This window comes from Mucor mucedo, assembly GCF_025094135.1.
Source record: "Mucor mucedo strain NRRL 3635 chromosome Unknown EV154scaffold_10, whole genome shotgun sequence".
Taxonomy (NCBI): Eukaryota; Fungi; Mucoromycota; class Mucoromycetes; order Mucorales; family Mucoraceae; genus Mucor; species Mucor mucedo.
Window position 1 is genome coordinate 462,886 of NW_026252294.1, and position 19,491 is coordinate 482,376.

At 37.4% G+C, this 19,491-nt stretch overlaps 11 protein-coding genes across 11 annotated transcripts; 5 read left to right on the forward strand and 6 right to left on the reverse strand.

Annotated features, from left to right (window-relative positions):
* The first annotated feature begins 1 nt into the window (after window position 1).
* Window positions 2–1,726, forward strand: EV154DRAFT_436584 (SPX domain-containing protein). The gene is made up of 4 exons (XM_051596825.1): window positions 2–241; window positions 298–767; window positions 849–1,296; window positions 1,378–1,726. The coding sequence occupies exons 1-4, from the start codon at window positions 37–39 to the stop codon at window positions 1,716–1,718; spliced, it is 1,464 nt and encodes a 487-aa protein (XP_051462028.1). The 5' UTR covers window positions 2–36; the 3' UTR covers window positions 1,719–1,726.
* A 128-nt stretch (window positions 1,727–1,854) lies between these two features.
* EV154DRAFT_559369 (uncharacterized protein) lies at window positions 1,855–2,330 on the reverse strand (the record flags this gene model as incomplete). The annotated part of the gene is made up of 2 exons (XM_051605545.1): window positions 1,855–2,254; window positions 2,326–2,330. 2 exons carry the CDS (start codon window positions 2,328–2,330, stop codon window positions 1,855–1,857), a joined length of 405 nt encoding a protein of 134 aa, XP_051462029.1.
* Window positions 2,331–2,541: 211 nt separating this feature from the next.
* On the forward strand, window positions 2,542–3,892 carry EV154DRAFT_9567 (uncharacterized protein). Its single transcript, XM_051607863.1, has 3 exons — window positions 2,542–2,748; window positions 2,813–2,858; window positions 2,933–3,892. The coding sequence occupies exons 1-3, from the start codon at window positions 2,669–2,671 to the stop codon at window positions 3,464–3,466; spliced, it is 660 nt and encodes a 219-aa protein (XP_051462030.1). The 5' UTR covers window positions 2,542–2,668; the 3' UTR covers window positions 3,467–3,892.
* EV154DRAFT_400175 (uncharacterized protein) lies at window positions 3,629–3,911 on the forward strand (the record flags this gene model as incomplete). The annotated part of the gene is made up of 2 exons (XM_051595267.1): window positions 3,629–3,647; window positions 3,709–3,911. Coding segments are annotated over 2 exons (222 nt in total), but the record flags the coding sequence as incomplete, so codon positions are not given.
* EV154DRAFT_9568 (uncharacterized protein) lies at window positions 3,893–5,301 on the forward strand. Its single transcript, XM_051607864.1, has 3 exons — window positions 3,893–4,459; window positions 4,527–4,642; window positions 4,708–5,301. Exons 1-3 carry the CDS (start codon window positions 4,318–4,320, stop codon window positions 4,978–4,980), a joined length of 531 nt encoding a protein of 176 aa, XP_051462032.1. The 5' UTR covers window positions 3,893–4,317; the 3' UTR covers window positions 4,981–5,301.
* Window positions 5,302–5,362: 61 nt separating this feature from the next.
* Window positions 5,363–9,357, forward strand: EV154DRAFT_495469 (uncharacterized protein). The gene is made up of 11 exons (XM_051600043.1): window positions 5,363–5,520; window positions 5,598–5,815; window positions 5,903–6,247; window positions 6,318–6,545; window positions 6,616–7,182; window positions 7,252–7,419; window positions 7,482–7,860; window positions 7,917–8,516; window positions 8,570–8,713; window positions 8,794–8,942; window positions 9,017–9,357. The coding sequence occupies exons 1-11, from the start codon at window positions 5,457–5,459 to the stop codon at window positions 9,215–9,217; spliced, it is 3,063 nt and encodes a 1,020-aa protein (XP_051462033.1). The 5' UTR covers window positions 5,363–5,456; the 3' UTR covers window positions 9,218–9,357.
* On the reverse strand, window positions 9,357–11,839 carry EV154DRAFT_436601 (uncharacterized protein). The gene is made up of 2 exons (XM_051596826.1): window positions 11,571–11,839; window positions 9,357–11,514 (listed from the first exon to the last, which is right to left on the reverse strand). Exons 1-2 carry the CDS (start codon window positions 11,824–11,826, stop codon window positions 9,449–9,451), a joined length of 2,322 nt encoding a protein of 773 aa, XP_051462034.1. The 5' UTR covers window positions 11,827–11,839; the 3' UTR covers window positions 9,357–9,448.
* A 587-nt stretch (window positions 11,840–12,426) lies between these two features.
* EV154DRAFT_573448 (uncharacterized protein) lies at window positions 12,427–14,062 on the reverse strand. The gene is made up of 2 exons (XM_051606390.1): window positions 13,800–14,062; window positions 12,427–13,739 (listed from the first exon to the last, which is right to left on the reverse strand). The coding sequence occupies exons 1-2, from the start codon at window positions 13,978–13,980 to the stop codon at window positions 12,466–12,468; spliced, it is 1,455 nt and encodes a 484-aa protein (XP_051462035.1). The 5' UTR covers window positions 13,981–14,062; the 3' UTR covers window positions 12,427–12,465.
* Window positions 14,063–14,416: 354 nt separating this feature from the next.
* On the reverse strand, window positions 14,417–14,970 carry EV154DRAFT_413137 (UPF0014 family; the record flags this gene model as incomplete). The annotated part of the gene is made up of 2 exons (XM_051595550.1): window positions 14,417–14,732; window positions 14,795–14,970. The coding sequence occupies 2 exons, from the start codon at window positions 14,968–14,970 to the stop codon at window positions 14,417–14,419; spliced, it is 492 nt and encodes a 163-aa protein (XP_051462036.1).
* Window positions 14,853–15,591, reverse strand: EV154DRAFT_9798 (uncharacterized protein). Its single transcript, XM_051607874.1, has 4 exons — window positions 15,454–15,591; window positions 15,307–15,392; window positions 15,042–15,231; window positions 14,853–14,979 (listed from the first exon to the last, which is right to left on the reverse strand). The coding sequence occupies exons 1-3, from the start codon at window positions 15,524–15,526 to the stop codon at window positions 15,049–15,051; spliced, it is 342 nt and encodes a 113-aa protein (XP_051462037.1). The 5' UTR covers window positions 15,527–15,591; the 3' UTR covers window positions 14,853–14,979; window positions 15,042–15,048.
* A 3,003-nt stretch (window positions 15,592–18,594) lies between these two features.
* EV154DRAFT_457777 (uncharacterized protein) lies at window positions 18,595–19,465 on the reverse strand (the record flags this gene model as incomplete). Its single annotated transcript, XM_051597420.1, has 1 exon — window positions 18,595–19,465. Exon 1 carries the CDS (start codon window positions 19,459–19,461, stop codon window positions 18,595–18,597), a length of 867 nt encoding a protein of 288 aa, XP_051462038.1. The 5' UTR covers window positions 19,462–19,465.
* Between the last annotated feature and the right edge of the window lie 26 nt (window positions 19,466–19,491).

Genomic DNA, 19,491 nt, shown 5'->3' on the forward strand with positions numbered 1-19,491 from the left:
TCTTCTTTTCACTTTTTTTTTTTTTTTTTCTCCCCGATGAAATTTGCTAAGCAGTTAGAAACTGAAGCAGAGGATATTCCTTCTGAATGGAGACCCTATTTAATACAATATAAAGCTTTAAAGAAACTGGTTACAAAGGTAGCCGAGGAAATCGAAAGTCGAGGACTTTCCACTTCTTTACTTCATGAATGTCTGGATGGTGAAGGAAGCGACATTCCCAAAATTAGATATTATTTCACTGGTAAACAAATCATTTTTAAAAGTTTGATTTTTATTTTGTAAACATATAAACTCTAGGTGAAGCGCCCGACATTAAACCCAATATTGAATTCACCTACGATACACAAGCACCGCAAGTCCAACAAGTCTTATCAAAAATGCTGTTATCCGACAATCAAGAAACGCCTAAACTGGAGTACAAGAAAAGTCATGAAAATAAAGACTTTTTTGCCTTGGCAACAACAACAGCGACAACAACGGATGATCATCATGGTAGACAAGTGATTACAACCCCCGAAACCAAAAGAAGAAATTCCACTGTGTCACTCGTCAAGGAACTCCTCAACCTGACACTACAAGAAAATCAACCTGCCATAGAATCGTCCAAAAAAGGCGAGCTCAAGTCCATCGTCATCGAATTAGAACAAGACGATGAGTTCTTTAAAATGTTGATGCAAGAATTGGCAGAAGCTGCTATGCTTCAAGATGTCACCAAACAGAAATTCGACCATGATATTTCCAACCTGGAAGGCAGAATGACAAAAGTGGTACATAAAAAAAAAAAAAAAAAGATAGACATGCATTAATGTTTTTTTTAACACATTTTTTTTTTTATAAAAATTATGTAGGCGTCACCAACACAAAAGACCGACATGTATAATTGGAGGAGGATATTTGCTATTTATATGGACGCACAGATATTTAGAGGCAACACAGAATCTGATAAATCATTTCGGACTGTCGAACGCGCTCGAAAACAAATGACTTGGTTTCTTACTCAACTCGAAAAAGCCAATTTACTCAACAAGCTGAAAAGCCGTGAATCCAAATCCGCTTTCGAGCAGTTTATTTCATTAAACACTGAACTCATCACCATCAAGCATTATCAACTTTTAAACGAAACAGCCATGCGTAAAATTCTCAAGAAACATGATAAACGCAGCGGTCTCACCGCCAGTGAAAATTTCCCCAAATTCGTCTCTACTGATGACTTATTTAGCCCTCAGTTAGCTTCCATGCTCTATGCCACCATCACCAGCAAATTAACTACCATCATTCCACAACCCGATGACTATGGTAATTTAACTTTCACATCCCCCAAAAATTTAAGCTTTTTAGTTTTTATTTATTTAATTTTTTTTTTTTTTTCAATGACAGCTTGCCCTGTTTGCATGAGCGTTGCTTGGAGACCGATCCGACTCTCCTGTAATCACGTATTTTGTGTGCGATGCCTTATCAAGGCACAAAAGAAGGGTATGACTAGTTGCCCTCTCTGTCGCCATCCAACTGCGGTAGGATCCGCCACGGCTTTAAATCTAGACGAAGGCCTTCAAAATTTCCTAAAAATGTACTTTCCACAAGAAATCAAGCAAAAGAAGCGAGAAAATGAACGCGAACAAGCGATCGAAGATGTGCAGGCCATGACGGGTAAATTATATACAGAAGAACAATTAATAAGAATGAATAAACCATCCGATACTAAATGTGTCATTATGTAAATATGATTATGTTTGCGCGGGATTTATTAAAAAAAAATGTAAGAGAGAAGGTATAGTTTTTTTTTTTGTATGTACAGTAATAATAACTTTAAAAAAAAAATTTAAGGGTATAGTGAATTTTTTTTTTTCTGTTTCGTTATGGTTGATAGGGTGGTGGTGGAGGTACGACAGTGTTGGAGGATGAAAGTGTTCTGTTATGAGTAGGCACCTGTAGTAATTTGATCTGTAATTGATGTTGTTGCATCATTGGACTCACCCGAGTAACTTGTTCGGGTGCAGAAGAAGAATGATCAAAATCAGTAGCAAATTGCCCAAACCTTGTGGCAGGAGCACGTTGCAACATATCTTGCTCGATGTCCGACTTGATCTTTAATAGACTATCGTGTTTTCGCTTTTTGCAGTATAGAAAAATTGTGATGGTGACAGCGATGGCTCCCACTATGCCAATGACAGCAGCAATGATATGAACAGTAGTAAATGCTGGTGTATGTTCTGTGTTGGTAGCAAATGTTGAGCCTCGTTTCTGTAATGTTACACTGAGTTCGAATAAGTCAAGGGATTATCATTTATTATTTTCTGGATATATATAAATTCGTATGACACTTACTCCATCGCGCGGCAGTGAGTGAATAATTAGAAAGATGTAAGAAAAAGAATAAAGAAAAAGAGTTGGGGGAGAGGGAGAAGAAAGAAGAAAAAAGCGAGGGAAAGGATGAATTCTTTTTATCTTTATTCGGAATCTTAATATAAAAAATAGAGGTAAAGGAAGGCAAGGAAGGTCAGGAAGATAATAATTACCAAGAAATGAAGGAAACAGCTTCTGACTCCTATTTTTTTTTTTTTTTTCTCAAGATGTTTATCTCTCCTTTTTAATTATGAGACATAAAAAGAAAGACGAAAATAAACGAGCCTTTTCTGTTTCTTCTTCCTTTGACCTATTACTATCTTAAATGCTAAAGCGATTTCAATCATTGTTTGTAAAAGATCAAGAATGCTACAAACATAGTCCATCCATTCAAATTTATCAAAAGTAAAAAAAAAAAAACTATTAATAACAGAAAATAGAACAAGGCGAATTTACACATCTTTTTTAGGGCGCAATCGTATTCTCAAGAATCTATTATTCAACAACAACAACAGGTAAGCCCAGAAAAAGAAAATCACACACGCACACACACACACAGGCACGAAAAAAAAACTAATTCTAAACTCAGTTGGATCAACATGTTCAAGCTGGTATTGAACACCACGAATTGGGTCAATTAGAAAAAGCAACGCATTATTTTCGATTGGCCGCAAAAGAAGATTGTCCCATCGGCATGTTCTTGTACGGTATCTCACTACGCCATGGTTGGGGCTGTAAAGTAAACACGGCACTGGCCTTTCAATACCTTCAGACGGCTGCTGAACATGCGGTGCATGATTTATTAAACGGTGATGAATATACCTTGGCTTCTAAGGGTGAATTGATCATGGCTATTTATGAACTAGGAGTATCGTTTCAACAAGGTTGGGGTGTCACAAAGAATAAAGAAACTGCCTTTTACTATTTCGAGATTGCTGCTAATTTAGGTGATCTTGATGCCATGAACGATCTGGCCTTTTGTTATATACATGGCCATGGTGTCAAAAAGAATATTTTCAAAGCTGCACAATATTATAGAATGGCTTCCAAACAAGGGCAAGTGCAAATCGGTAATTCTTGGATATGGAAAGATAAATATAATATTGTGGATGGTTGGAAATAATCTTTTTTTTTTTTTTTTTGTTTCCTTCAAACACTTTTTCTTTCTTTCTTTTTTGCCCCAATAATGTCTACATTTATTAAATCCATTCACGATGAGACTTTGCTTCAAGTACACATTTCTTGTCCCTTGACAAAATCAAACGTACCTGCCATCATTATTGCACACCCTTATGGACCATTAGGTACATGTTGAATACAGCGTTGCTTATTTTTAACATTTTTTTTTTAACAATAAACAAAAAGGCGGGAATATGAATAATAATGTTGTCATTGCGATGCAACGTCATTTTGTATCAAAAGGTTATATCACAGCCTGCCTCAATTTCCGTGGGTGTGGAAAATCGCAAGGAAGGACGAGCTGGACGGGCCAGGGAGAACGAGCGGATTATATGAGCGTGATGAATTATTTATTAGATAAATATCCCAATATCAACCAATTAGTGCTGTCTGGTTATTCCTATGGTGCCATGATTGCAAACTCTATCGAGTGTACAAAAGTACCATGTGCCTACCTGTTGGTTAGTTTGCCCTTGGGTGTCATGTGGGCCCTAGCAACCACCAAAATGAACGAATTCAAGAAGCAACCAATATCTCATGCAACCCTTTGTATCCATGGGGATCATGATCAATTCACAAGGGCAAGTACATTTTTAAATTGGTGTCAAGGGCATTCCAATATTACTCACATTTGTATCGAAGGTGCCGATCATTTCTGGTACGATCATGAGCCTGAACTGATTGACCAAATAAATCACTGGAGTCTCAATATTTTATAAATTATTTTTCTCACACTATTTCCTCTCTCTCTCTCTCTCTCTCCCCTTTAATTTTTTTTTTTTATACATATAAGACATGCCACCTATTACACTCATTACAAGAACAGAGACTTTCTCTGCTGCTCACAGACTGAATTCACCTCACCTGTCTGTAGAAGAAAATAGAATCTTGTACGGTAAATGTAACCATCCCCATTTCCATGGTCATAATTACAAAGGTAAAGAGAAAAAAAAACCAATATAGTTACAGTCATGCCTTGATCATTAATCAGTCAAATGCAACAGTCGAAATCACCTTGAGAGGAGAAGTGAATCCATTGACGGGCATGGTAATGAACCTTGTCGATCTAAAAGAATGCATTAAACTGGCAGTCATGGATCCCCTTGATCACCGAAACCTGGTAATTATTCTAAATGGTACCTTGAAATTTTTTTTTTGTGTTTGTAATAAGACGTTTCCATGTAGGATTTAGACGTTGAATTTTTTAAAAGCAAACCAAGTACGACCGAGAACCTGGCAGTGTTTATCTGGTGGAATTTCCAATACCACTTTTTGAGCAACGAGAAATGGCGATCGAATGCAGCCAAGTTGTACAGGGTCAAGATACATGAGACTGAGCATAACATTGTAGAATACATGGGTGAGGGAGAATTGGATGAAGCAGAGGGACAGGTGGATATGGCATTGATTAATTTGATGGGTGTGGATCTCAAGAAGAATTTATGGTCCCTCAGTTAGAATTTAATCAATGCTAAATGATCCATAAATGTATATTTTCTGTAAATTTAATAAACGGTGGGACACAAACATTTTGAGTCAAAAAGTCACATTTTTCCCCAATCACATAGTAAAGAAAAAAAAATTCGGCAAGAAAGAAAAAATACCGATGTTGATTCCCTCTAGATTAAAAAATGACCCTTTTTTAATAAAACCAAGGGTGTTTATAGAATAATTGCATCATTGTGCTACATGGAAAAGGTTCATGCTACTGAAATAACTTTAAAAAGCTCGTCAATAAAATCTTCAGGGGCAATTGTTTTTATTTTAACAAAGTGACACCAATAAAGCGGATATAAAAAGTCCGGAAATAGACCATTGTTTTTCACAAGATTTTTTTTTTTTTATTTCTTATTTCTTCTTCTTTTCTTTTTTAATCTTTTTTTTTTTTTTATTTGTCATAAAAAAATCTTGTTTTCTCTTTTTTCTCTAGTTGAATGACGAGAAGAAAGGAGGGTTTAATACAAACACCTTGGAATTTATTAACGCCGCATAAAAAAAGTAGTTTGTTTTTTTTTATTTTATTTTTAATCGGGGATACGTGATCAAAAGGCAAGAACCACTAATGTTTATTTTAGATTCATCCTTGATTACACAAGATACTATGTCTCATCGTTCCCAAAGCTTTGCCTATGGAACCAGACAAGAAACACCAAACAATCAAAAACAAAAGCCCATTGTTTACTCAGCCTTATTATCTCGTATCGCTATTGCACTACGCCAACGCATCGTTTTAGCAGATCACACCAAAGATGATATCGAGTATAAAAATACCTTTGAGGGTAAACAAGTCGTCGTACGTAAACAAAAACAACAACAACAAAAAAAGCCTCTCTCCTTTCTTTCAAATTTCTCTTCTCTCACACTCTTTTTCTTCTATTAGGATAAAATCATCTTGATCACCCAGAACCCCGACAGAGAACTAGCTTTACGGATTGGAAGATCATTGAACCTTCAAAGGTTCTTCCACGATGTCAGTTACGAGACTCAGCTCATGGACACTTCTATCGACATTTACGAATTTACCAACCGCACCTTATATACCCTTAATATGCCTCAAAATGGCAGTGATTGTTGGAGCGAGAGCGAATCTGGAACAGATCTCGAATTACTGTCAAACAATAATATGCCAACTGCTATTCTGACCGATTTAACCCATTGCTATGTTCCCACCTGTTACGATGTAAAGCCCTGCTACAGTCCGAGATGCCCTAAAAGAATTCAACAGGTAAAATAAATAGAAACCGCGTCATCTGATTTTCTTATAACAATTGTGTTTCCTTCTTTTTTTAAAATAGATTCCAGTTACGACAGACAAGTATTCCAAAAGTCTTTCAAAGCCTATTCCTGTGTTACAGCAACCCACCGTTTATATCAGTGCATTACATCATGACAATTGGGCAACCAACGTGGATAGTAAACTGTACGAAACATTGACAAAGCTTGAACGAAAACGACAAGAGAATTTATACGAGTTAATTTATACAGAAGAAGATTATGTTCAAAGTTTAGAATACCTACAAACAGTAATAAGCCCCAAAAGAAACGAAAGAAAAGAAAGCAGGAAAAAAATGTTAATGATTTGTTTATATTTAGATGTGGATAAAACCATTAACCGAAAGACCGATTATCCCAACATCCCGAAGAGAATCATTAGTTCGAAAGATTTTTGGAAATATTGAAACGATCTACCAATTGAACATTCGATTTTTACAGGCATTGAAAGCACGTCAAAAGCAACACAAGGTGATTTATCAAATTGGGGACGTTTTACTGGATTTTGTGACAGATTTCGAGCCTTACATCAAGTACGGATCCAAACAATACGAAGCGAAGGCCGCCCTGGAGAACGAACGCCACATCAATTCAAATTTTGACGCCTTCGTGATTGCCACAGAAAGACACGCTAGTGCCCTAAAGTTGGAGGTCAATGGTTACCTGACAAAACCTACCACCCGATTGGGTCGCTATACTCTCTTGTTCAATGAAATTTTAAAACACACCCCACCTGATCATCCGGATCTGGACGATTTACCAAAAGCAGTAACCATCATCAAAAGGTTTTTATCCCGCGTCAATGTCGAGACCGGTCAGGCTAAAAATCGTTTCGATCTCGAACGCATTCATTACAATCTTTCTTTTAAATCCAGAACAGACGAAGTCGTAAGTTCTCATCCTCTCTTTTCTCTTTCTTGGATTTAATTTTTTCACACGCTTTATATGTATATTTAGAACCTAGATTTATTAAATAAGCATAGATCCATCATCAAACAAGGAACATTGAAAAAATCTATCCAACCAGAATCAGTTGAATACCAAGTCATCCTTTTCGACCACTATTTGGTGGTTGCCAAACTGAAAATAACCAATGGTGCTGAACGTTATGTGATCCAACAAAGAGTAAGCCCGTCATCCCCATCACCAATTATAGAATAAATGTGCTAAATATAACCTTCCCGTAGCCTATACCAATTGAATTTCTATCAGTTAGTTTACCAGATGCTACATTAAGCACGAATAGACGATCCACTGGATTAACACCTTATCTCAGCAACAGCCAAACCATCAATCCCGGTATGCAAGGTCGTACTTCTACTGATCTTGCTCCCTATTATAATACCAAACCACAATATGCCATCGCATTCAAACATTTAGGCCGTAACTCGGCCACTCAATTTACATTATTCGCATCCTCTGTCGCCACCAGAAAACCATGGATCGAAAAAATTAGACTGCAACAGGAAGAGAAGAATAACAAGAGCCCTGTTTTTGAAATCGTCCCAGCCGTCTGTCAGCATCAAATCTCTGAATTCAATAAAATCAATCATTTCATCACATTCAGTAAGTTTTTTTTTTATCATCATTATTTTCAAAGCTAATGCCTTATAAAAAAATAGACGGTGGTCAGCAGTATCTTTTGGCTGCAGACGATGGTGTCTACGTAGGTCATCATAATTATCGCTACACAGATACAACTCCTCATAAGGTACTTTCATTGTTAAAAGTCACGCAAATTCATGCCATCGAAACTACTGAAACTCTCTTGGTTCTGGCCGATAGAACCTTATGGGAATTCCCTTTGGATGTAGTGAATGGAAAACCACACACACAACCTCGTGGTAGGCTAGTTCAGAACCATGTGCCCTTTTTTTATGTAGGTATCTGTATCGAACGAACCCTCTTATGTGTGCCCAGAATATCCACCTTAAAATCCACCATCACCACCTTTGAAGCGGTGCGACGTATGGAGATCGTCCATGGTGTAGCTGTCTCTCCTGTCAAAAGCAGTAACATGGTCAAAAGATCAAGCGGCCTCTTGGATCGCTTATTAGCGGTACGCTCAGTGACCTCTCCGTCCAACGATTTACATCTAAGGAAAATGAAGGATGTATATGTACCTTGTGAAGCATATGCTTTAGAATTATCGGCGAATAATCTTTTGATTACTTCTTCCAGAGGCGTAGTCATGGTAGATATGAGGACAGATACAACACAACGTAAGTACATTACATAACTTACAAAACAAAATTTTTTTAACCATGAAACATAGACTTGTTGAATCCAAGCGATCGAAATCTGTCATTCATTATCGAAAGAGAAAAAGAGGTGCCGACATCGTTAAACTTACGTCAACCCATCAAACGAATCTCTACATTTAAAACACCACGCAATCACTTTTTCATTTGTTATGATGGTAAAAATAAGTGTTCACAAGTGAATGAATAACGCAACATGGGGCCACCCGCTAAACTCTTTCTTTTTTTTCTCTCTTAGAATATGCGTTTTACATCGATAGCAAAGGAAATCGTTTATTCAATAATTTCCTCATTGAATGGGAAGGAACACCTGAATCATTTGCATTTTCGTATCCGTTTGTCATGGCGTTTGATGCATGTTTTATAGAAATTCGTAATGTCATTACGGTAAGTCCAATTGATAGCAAAAAAAAAGGTAAATGGGGAGAAAACTGACTTTTGTTTTTTTGGTTGTTAAAAAGGGTGCGATCGAGCAAATTATTCGTGGTAGCCAAATGCGATGCTTGAATAATGGCTATAAAACAGAACTTCCGCTGATATTTGGTTGCATGCTGGATCCTGTGAAACCAATATATCAACATGTCTTCAAGATTCAGCTGGTAGCAGACCATACCATCGAACAAGATACCTCGATTGAACCTTCGTCCTTAAGTCGATTGTAAAGAGAGAGAGAAAACCTTCTTCTCTAAAGCAAAAACAAACAAACAAAAAAGCATTATCACACCTTATTTACTACTTTCTATTCTATTTTTTTAATTAATAATTCTTGCTGCAATTAAACCTGTTATTGTAACCCTCTTTTTGTTTGTTCCTGCAGCACCCATCTGATTTTTTATACTCAGCTTGCATGAATGCCAGAATGAAATGTAAAATACTTTATTTTTTAATTGAAATTATTTAGCCTTTAACCACTCGGCAGATGCACGAATACTGATGGCAGCTCTTTCTTCAGCATGACGCACTTGTTCAAAATCATGCACTTCCATACTATCGACAATAGCAGGGAACACTTGGCCAGAGTAACCCGTCCAGAGACCAGGCGCATAAACCACATGCTTAAACCATTCACGGCCTTTGATACCTTCCTGGTCCACAAAACCACGTTCAAAATTTGCCAAACGATGATTGATTTTGGTCAATCGCTTTACAAGTACACTGGGGAGACGATCCAAAGATTCAAATTCACTGATACGGCTTTCCAAGCGCTCTCGCTTACTTTCAAAACGACGCACTGTCTTTTCCAATTTCTTCAGTGCTTCTCCTAATTGTGGGAAAGTATGAGGTGCGGAAGCATGCGTCAAGGATTCGATATAGTTGCCAAGTTCAGAGGTATAATCGGCAGGGTAGATGGGTAAAATGGCGGAATCCGCAAGTCGTAAAGCAAGTAAACCCCAGACGCGCACCATGGCCTGATGGTAAAGGAACTCGGGGTCACCGTATTTTTCCATCCAATGGAAGCTATCGTAGTTACTATGATAAACACCATAATCACCCTCAAAGTTCAAATTCACACTGGCAATACCAACATGATCCAAAAATGGCACAAAATCAGACCCAGAGCCTAAAATACCAACATGAGGCTTTTCATTTTCTTCGGCCTTGGTATCAGCAGACCAGGCTTCAAATACTGTAGTGTTGGTACGAGGATCATTCACTAAAGCGGTAATATCGTACAAGAGACGCTTTAAAGAAGGCGAGGCTTCAGCGGAGAAATGGGATCCAGAAACGGCAACATCGACATTAATATAAACGGCAGCTTCCTTATCCAACCATTCCTTATTATCTTCTACCCATTCGGTAGATCCAACAAGACCGTATTCCTCAGCATCCCATGAGGCTAAGATAATGGTACGGCGAGGACGCCATCCTGTCTTTAAAATCTCACCTAAAACTCGAGCCAATTCCATCATAGCGGCAGACCCAGAAGAAGGATCCACAGCGCCATACACCCACGCATCTCGATGGTTGCCCAAAATAATTGCCTTCTCGGGTTCATCTGTGCCGGGAATACGAGAAATGACGTTCCAAATAGGTGTAATCTTGTTTTCAATATGGTTGATCATGATGACATCACCTTCGGTAGGACCACTGTAATAATCCACTTCCTCAAGTCCACCTGCCCAGTCTTGTTCCTTTCGTACACCCAAACCCTGTGTAGCCTTCAAAAGAGGAAGTGCATCTTCCCAAGACAACGGTAAAGATGGAATCTTGGCTAATCCAGGAGAATCTTCGGGCTTAATACGGGTGGCATTTTCGGTAGCGGCATAACCAGGTGTTAAGGGATCACCAGCAACAAGTGATAAGTATTGCACCGAACCTCGTTGTACAGAGCTCTTGGAGCGCCAAGGACCATGAGGGTAAGACTCGGCAGGATTAGAGGAATTATCCTTGTTTAATGGTCCATCATCAATAGGATCGGAGTACACTAAAGCTCCTACGCAGCCAAACACCTCCGCAGCTCTTACTTTGAGACCACGGAATGAACCACCATAACGAACAAGTGCAATAGTACCTTTTAATTCAATACCTTGATCTTGTAAATACTGGAAATCCTCAATACGACCATAGTTTGCATAGACAACGCGACCAGTGGCGGTGCCGTTCTTGGAATATCCATGAAAGGTGGGGACAGCATTAGGATCCTTGCTTGTTTCATCTTCATCCACGACATCTTCAGTTAATTTAGCTTCGTATCGAAGGTGTTCGGGACCAGAGAATAATGCAAGACGATGTGAAACAGGGTAGTTTAAGAGTGGCCAATAGGTATCGATTTTAGTCTCTAAGCCGTAGCTTTGGAATACATCGCGAGTCCATTCAGCTTGCTTTTTATCGTTTTCAGTACCTGCTAAATGAGTGACCGAGGTGTATTCTTTAAGATAATCGCGTAATTTGGTGTTGGAAGGTAATTCCAGCATCAATTTTTCGGCGTTTGTCAATCCGCGTTGGGCGGGAGGAGGATCTTAAAGGGGTTTAGTGTCAGTGTATGTCATAATGAAAATAAAATATATTTATTACATGATCTCTTTTCGTGCGCATGGAACCAAAATCCTGCGCCGACGCCAATAATAATTAATGCAATCACGGATAACGCAATCGTCACCACGATACGAAACGTCGTCTTTTTGGGTGGCTCCACAGTACCTCGCTCACGATTTAACAATGGGGCATTTTCACTGTTATCTCCGTACCATTTGTGGTTAAACCATGCGCGAGCTTGAGCTAAATTACTTGTCCCCGACTCGTCGGCTGGTAAAGATATAGCTCCAGACATTTTTATTTCTTTTTTAAAAAGAAAACAAAAGAAAGGAAAATAAATTCTTTCCATTTTTTTTTTATATGTATACATCTATTTCCGGAGTTTCAACGTCAGGACGGTGAAGTGATCATAAAGTTTTTTTGGTCAAACAAAAAAAGTCGTCCTCTAAGCTCTTTCAGGAAAGAAAGCCTTAATGTAGAATATGAGGCATCTTTATCGCTGCTCGAGATAAAGTCCGGAGCCTCGGTATAAATTACGATACAAAAAAAAAAAAAGGTTCTCAGGCTGCGTTATCTTCCAAATATTATCCATTGTAGAGATGAGATTCAATCCATACATACAATATACGTGATATTTGTAATGTCTATACTTCCTATAGAGTATTTAACTTGTACTGCGTAGAGAAATAAATGTCATGGTAAAAAACAACGCCGTAATTATGCATATTGATACAAAATCACGACATTAAGTATGTATGACCCGGGTTATATTTTTTCCCCTCCTTTTCTGTGTAATATTTTAAAAGTATTATGCAATTGTGATTATTCAATGACCTTTTTATTGAATTTTAGAAGAATGATGAGGTATATGGAATGTGACACGAAAAAAAAAGTCTTGCATAATATGGACACTAGCGTATTTAAAAAAAGCAACTTAAGCATCTGTGGATGTAGTCGTCGTAGATCTTGGTCTACGCACAGTCACCACAACATCTTGCGTTGAGGTCGAAGTCGAGCCATACATGGTGATAAAGACATTATTGTGGCTAGTTACAGCAACGGTTTGAACAGCAGTAGCAGTGGCATAGACAGTAGCCATCACTGTTTGTTTAAGCAAGTAATGAGTAACATCCACTTTAACAGTGCTAATGACAGCGGGCGCTTCAACCGTGACTAATTCAGTCAGTGTAACAGCGTCCTGGAGTAGAGTGCTCACAATTCCGTCGGCGGTAACAGTCGCACCAAGAAGAGTTTCAGTAGCGTATTGAGTAGCGCCATACTCTGTAGCACCATACTGGGTAGCACCATACTGGGTAGCGCCATACTGGGTAGCACCATACTGGGTAGCACCATACTGGGTAGCGCCATATTCAGTAGCGCCATATTGAGTTATTGTACCATAGATGTCTTTACCACGAATCGTTAAGGCATCCATGGTGAAAGTGGTAACCTGTCCAAGCGCAGTGATAGTATTGACCAGACCAGGTAAATAAACATCTTCGCCCACAATGGTGGTTGGAGAGAATCGAGTAAGAACTTTTTCAATTCCTTGGATAGTATGCTCTTTTCCGGCAATCGTTCTCACTTCTGCAGGTAATCGAACTGTCTGTATGTCTGGTGTAACAAGAACTGTAACGAGCCTATCAATACCAGGAATAGCTACACCGGGTAGACATGGAGGAAGTGATAGTGGTAATGCAGTTACTGTGGTTGTAGCAAGAGCAGCAGCAGCCTTGGAAAAATAGATTACTCTTCGGTTGGCTTTTTTACCATGTTTCCAGCCATCGTCCTTGTCGTATTTCCACCAATCTCCATTCATGTTTTCGCCTTCATGATAAGGTAAGGCATCATCGTAATCTCCATCTTGGTCATATTCATCGTAATCATCATAACCATCATTATTATATTCATCATCGTCGTCGTCGTCATCGTCTTCATCACTGTAGTCTTCATAGTTTTTATGATGGTGATATTTATGCTTCTTTCCATGATAATCAGGTACAATGTCCCATTGCACAACAGCGTTAAATTCTGCGGCAGAGGTTGTAGGTTCAGGAGGGGGAGGAGGGACAGGATTTGGATTCTTATGAGGATTCCGCTTTTCTAATATAGCGGCATATGGCTCAGAGTACTGCTGGTGAAATGGCTGGTTATTATTAATATGTCTTCCTACCCGATCAACAGGGTATATGCTGGATTGGGAGATATCTACACAAAAAGGAAAAAATGTCAGAGAGGCAAATAGTTTATTTGTTACTTAAATCTTACGGTTATATGCTGCCAACGAGGGTTTGAGTGAAGGTTGGGAATGTTTCATGGATCCCCATGCAGCACTAACAGAAGCATCTTCAAGTATGAGATGCGAAGAAGGGATGAGGACAGCGGCTCCTAATGTGATATGGCCACTGTAGGCTAGGCATAATAAGAGTAATTTATTTGAAATGACCATTGAACAAAAAGTCTGTTTGTCAGTAAAACCTACTAAATTCACGTTTAACTCAACTCTAATTTATATTTGACTTTTTTTTTTTGCATTCTCTTAGCTATTAAAGAATGAAATCTTTTAGTGGAAATTCAAATCCTATTGTACTTTATTATTTTTCCTGCTTTATTATTGATAAATGCTGATATGTCCGCGGATTGAAACGATTTTTCTAAATATGTACATTGTTTACCCACACTCATTTTTTAATCCTCTGCATCAGCTATCGACTTTTTTCGTCTCTGAATACCACAGCATGTTTTGGATCGGAAGAGTCTATGTTTAAATTTCTTCCAAGGTATATAATGATACATGGACTTGTTGTCAATAATTCTGTCATGGCGCATGGTCTGATCCTTGTCAATGAGAATAGACATGCATGCCTTTTTCAAAAGAAAAAATGTTAAATTTTCCAAACCTTATCAAGTTTATAGTTTTTAACACTAATACTTACAGCCACTGACATAATCACACCTAAAGTACTACTGGCAGCAATCATGAACATTATACATTGTTGGTACATGACTGCCTCCATCATGGGCGTACCTGCCATAATTTGTCCAGTCATCATACCGGGAATATTGACCATGCCCATGACACTCAATTGAGTAATGACAGGTAGCAAAGCAATTCGAATTGCTTCGATGGCCAGCGGTAAAGACGCCTCATATCTTGAAGCTCCAAATGACAGTCGTGTCTCCAGCATAGGTGCATGAGCACTTAAATAGACATACAAGGTCAATATACAATTTGACGTAGAAAGTATCAAGAATGATCCTACCTAAATTGGTCCAAGCAACGCTCGGTACCCATCGCAACGCTACTCATAGAATTTCCCAAGAGCATACCAATCACAGGTATGAATATTCTAGGGGACCAGAATGGATCCGTTTTCAGAACAAATGCCGTTCCCAAGAAAGTAATAAACAAATTGCTAATGAACAATATGACAAACATGATTGGAAACTATGGAAACATGGTTTTAATACTATTTTTTTTTCGCTGTGATATAATTCGCCTTGTCTTACCATCCCCTTAAAATTTTTCTTTGTTCGGTTGAAAACGGTCTCGTAGGATCCCAGTAAGACAAACACAACTATTGCAATGTTTGTTAAGAAAATTGGGTTTGTTCTTATTTGTGCTAAACAATACTGTACTTGACATCATGATCACTACACTCATATGCTCGGTCTTTAACACATCGTCTAGAACCAGTCCCTGGAAAATAAATTAGATGAATATCATCTACCCCTTAATTTGTATATATATTTTTTTAAAACAGATTATATTTACCATTAACGAGAGTTGAACAACACATCGAATTCCGGAGATTATCAAGGGTATTTCGAGTTTTGTTCCTAGAAGCAAACTGACAAGAGCTAAAAAAAATTATTTTAGCCTAATTATTTTGTCGTTAGGAGATATAAATTCTTCTTTTACCAGCGATCAGAACAAAGGATGATGCTCCGGTCACATTCCACCATGATAATTCGGGTTTTTGAATATCAACCATTTATTAAGGAAAAAAAAGAATGAAAAAGAAACTTTCTGTTTTAGGGATTTACAATGATAAACAAAAAAGAAAGGGAAAGGAACTTGAATTCTTTTTTTTTCAATCTGATCCTTAAAATACGATAGTTTCACAAACCTTGTTCGAAAAAAAAATCAATGCTAAAAAAGTCGGGTCTTGGTCATAATCTGATCGTTTTCATCAAATTAAAATCGTTATTTAAAAATCAGATAAGTTTTAGCATAGGATCACTACCTTCTTCCTTTCTATCCGTGGCACAAACTAGTCTTAAATGTTAAATAGGCTGAACGGAATACATACATATAGGCAGTATTAATGTTTTGTCACATGAGCATTTGTACAAAAGTGTAAACAAGGACGTGACCCTTCTTCTATTACAAATCACTCACACACCCACCGAGGGATTTTTTATAAATATATTGAGTTTGAAAAAATGTGGAGTAAGCATGCAATACATGCAACATGACGCTTTTTGCGCGCTAAAAAAACGTTTACAATAGGTGAAAGTTGTCTTGCCGAAACGTAAAGCCATTTAAAAATAATTAATCCCATGCGTAAAATGATGGGTGGGTTTGATGCCTGCTGCCTTACCAGTCGCTTGAAGCCCTTTAAAGATGGTGTAAATAAATACAAAATATATTATGAGCCTGTGAGCTAGTAAATGTACTAATCTATAGAACACCTACTTGAGATGCTTATCACAAACTTACCAGCAATAATCTATAAACAACTTATTCATTTTGATATCGACCATTTTCCTTTGTCTAAAATGATTTAACAATCAAGACGGTGCGCCAAAAAATACATCCAAAGTTTCGAAAGTGTTGAAAAGTATATAGTCTTTAACGATTTAGTAACAACAGCAGGTTATTCTACAAGTTAAAGCAGCTTTAGTGGCAACATTTTCCGGGACATTTACTTTTTCTATCACTACTTCGGATGATATGCCTTTTTCTTCGGTGTCTATCACTGATGTAGAGTATTCCTCATCTAACTCTGCTTCGGTGAATGTAAATTCTTCTTTTTCCCCAGGAATGTACAAACAAAAATAGACAAAAAACATGAATTAGAAACCTTTAACCTGAAAACAAAGAAAAATGAAGCAAAGCAGTTGTGTCCTTCTTGTAATTTGACTACTCGGATAAGGTTGATAAGTAAATATACTGAAATAGGGGAAACAAAAGAAGAAGTAAATACCTGTCGGGATCAAAGACTGATCATTTCATTGTTGTGTTGGCACGCGATACCGTTAAATGATATCCGTTGGGTCATTAGTTACGAACTTTTCTTCCATATATACTGCAAATGGTGGTAATGGAAAGAAAATTCCTAAATACATTCATAATTACCTTTTTAGATATTGTCGCCAATAGGAAGTCGATCAAACATATGCTAGACTCTTTAAAGAGTATCGGATATTCATAAGTATTGTTCATCGCGTGCAAGCAGAAGAGCATTCGACTCCTTGTGAGCGCAAGTTTTAACAATTATAAATTCAAACGCACAATTAGACCTTCGTACAAAATTGAACCTAGCTGAAAGCGTCCGATCAAGAATCAATGTTGCTGCTGTAGTCTGCAAAAGCATAAAAAAACCATCCTCAAAATTGAAAATCATTTTGCAACTCTAGTCCTAAAAAGCTACTAATATGCGAACGTTTTGCTTCAAGGATACGAGTATAATGATATTTACGCATCCTGAAAAGTTGTGTTGGATAATACTCGACCTTCGTCTAAATGAATAAGTAGGAAAGCTTTTGAATCAATTGTAATATATATATCATCAGAACTAAAACTTGATGGGTATATTAAGAAGCAAAAAGATATTAACGAAAGTTGAAAGTGTTTTATTTTTGCAAGCAAGAAATACTATACGCACACATCTACTGACGCGAGGACAACCTACAACAAGCCTGAAAATATGACCCGCCCCCACAGCTTGAAAATAACTTCAAGACCGACACCCACCCCTCCCCCGCATGGCTTTGAGAAATGGAAGCTTTTTATCCAGTATGAAGGGTAATAGAGCTGTGCCAACAAAATTAATTTTGATGGCTTTTTACAAATATCTAAATGCTCAAATTTCAATCTACACAGTCGATGAATATCTAACAAGCCAAATCTGTAACAAATCCAAAGAGAGGAATGTTATTAACGTGATAGACAAAGGAACAAAACGAAGAGTATACTCACCATTGCGGTGTGGAAACACCACTTCCAGTATTATTAGGTTGACAAAAACATTCTTGACCTTAGTCGTTTTCCTTTTTTTTTTTTTGCATCCCTTTCCCACATTTGTTATTAGGTCAATATTTTAATAGGTTTTATCATAATTCCTTATCACGATGCAATTTACATAATCAGCAATAATACCAATTTTGGATTAAAGAATAATTGCCACTCTTTACTAATAACTAGTGGCTGATGATGAGGCTCGCTCTGTTTGAAATTCACCCTCGGGTTGCTCTCAGTACTAGTTTACAGCAGGTTTTTTTTTCTTTTCTTTTTTCGTCTGCCCCATACGAAGGGAGGTATACATTTAGGAGCTGAGGAAATTAGGGAGCTTAAAAAAAGAGACTTCCCACCTGAATTTTATGAAAGTCATAGTTTATGATAAAGCCACACTATATAAATCTGTAAAAAAAATTACAAACATGACTGCATTATTGATGGATGTATTGACCCAATAATTTAATGGATTTTTTTATGAGTGCGTGAAAGAATACGGTAACAATTGTTTTAAACTTCAAGGTTTACAATCTCACGGGAATATATATAGAAAAATGTATCATCATAATTAACATGATTGTCCAAAGGATCCGCGTCAATAATGCATATACAAATGTAGGTTATTTTATGAGGGGTGAGGGTAGGTGAAAAGGCGACGTTTATATATATTTTTAAAAAAATAGGAGAGAAAACATATATAAATATAGATTGTGATATGCAAAAGAGACAGTACAAATATAACATGTTTTTTAAAAAAGAAGCAGCAAAGGTTAATATTATTAGGAAGAAGAAAAAATTGGTATTATGTATAAATGGAATAAATTATGATCTTTCTTCAGAGGCAGTAATTTCAGCAGCAATTGTTTTAATTCTTGTGACAAGACCATTCACTTCACCTCGACATTGTATTGCAGCTATAGTGCAATCTTTAGTCTGCAATGCAGAGTCTTGAATCTCCGTTTTCAACGCTTGCAGATGAGTCCTTACATTTTCTACAAAAGTTTCGGTATTTGATCGAAGCTGTCTTTTCATCAAAGCCAGGCTCTCGATATACTGTCTTCTCTGCTTTAGCTTTAAAGTGATTAATTCAATGAGATGCTCATTTCTATCAGTGATATTTCTTGCTTGCTCAATAAGGACAGAGTAATCTTTTTGCAGTAAGGCCATTTCTCGTTCACATCTAATACGGAGTTGATCAATTGAATCCTGAAGGAGGTTTTGCTTTTGTTTGATTTGGTTTTTTTCTTTTACGGCCACATCACGATCATGTTCCAACACCTGTTCTCTTCTTCTCAAGTCTTCCAGTTGATGACGAGAGGCCAATGCTTCATCTTTTAGCTGCTTTACTTTTAATTCAAGTTGGCTGGAAGAACCCTTTGTGCCTTCTAATATTTTTTGCTTCGATTCCAGAATCTGCATAATTTCTTTAATGCGAGTTCGAAATAATTTATTAGAGTTTGTGTAGTTCAAAGAATCTTTTTCATGCTGCAATTTTGTTTGGCGAATCGTTTCCAATTGCTGTCTAGTAGCTGCGATATCTCTATGAACCATGTCTAACTTACTACCTAATTGCTCAACTACCTTGTTTGATCTAGAAGAAGTGCTTGGTTGTGGTTGGACAATAGCTGTCACTGGAGGAGTCATCAAAAGGCTTGAATTATGTCCAAAGGAGTCTTGTACGTGAAGCATTATTTTATCAATAATAATAAAAAAAAATAG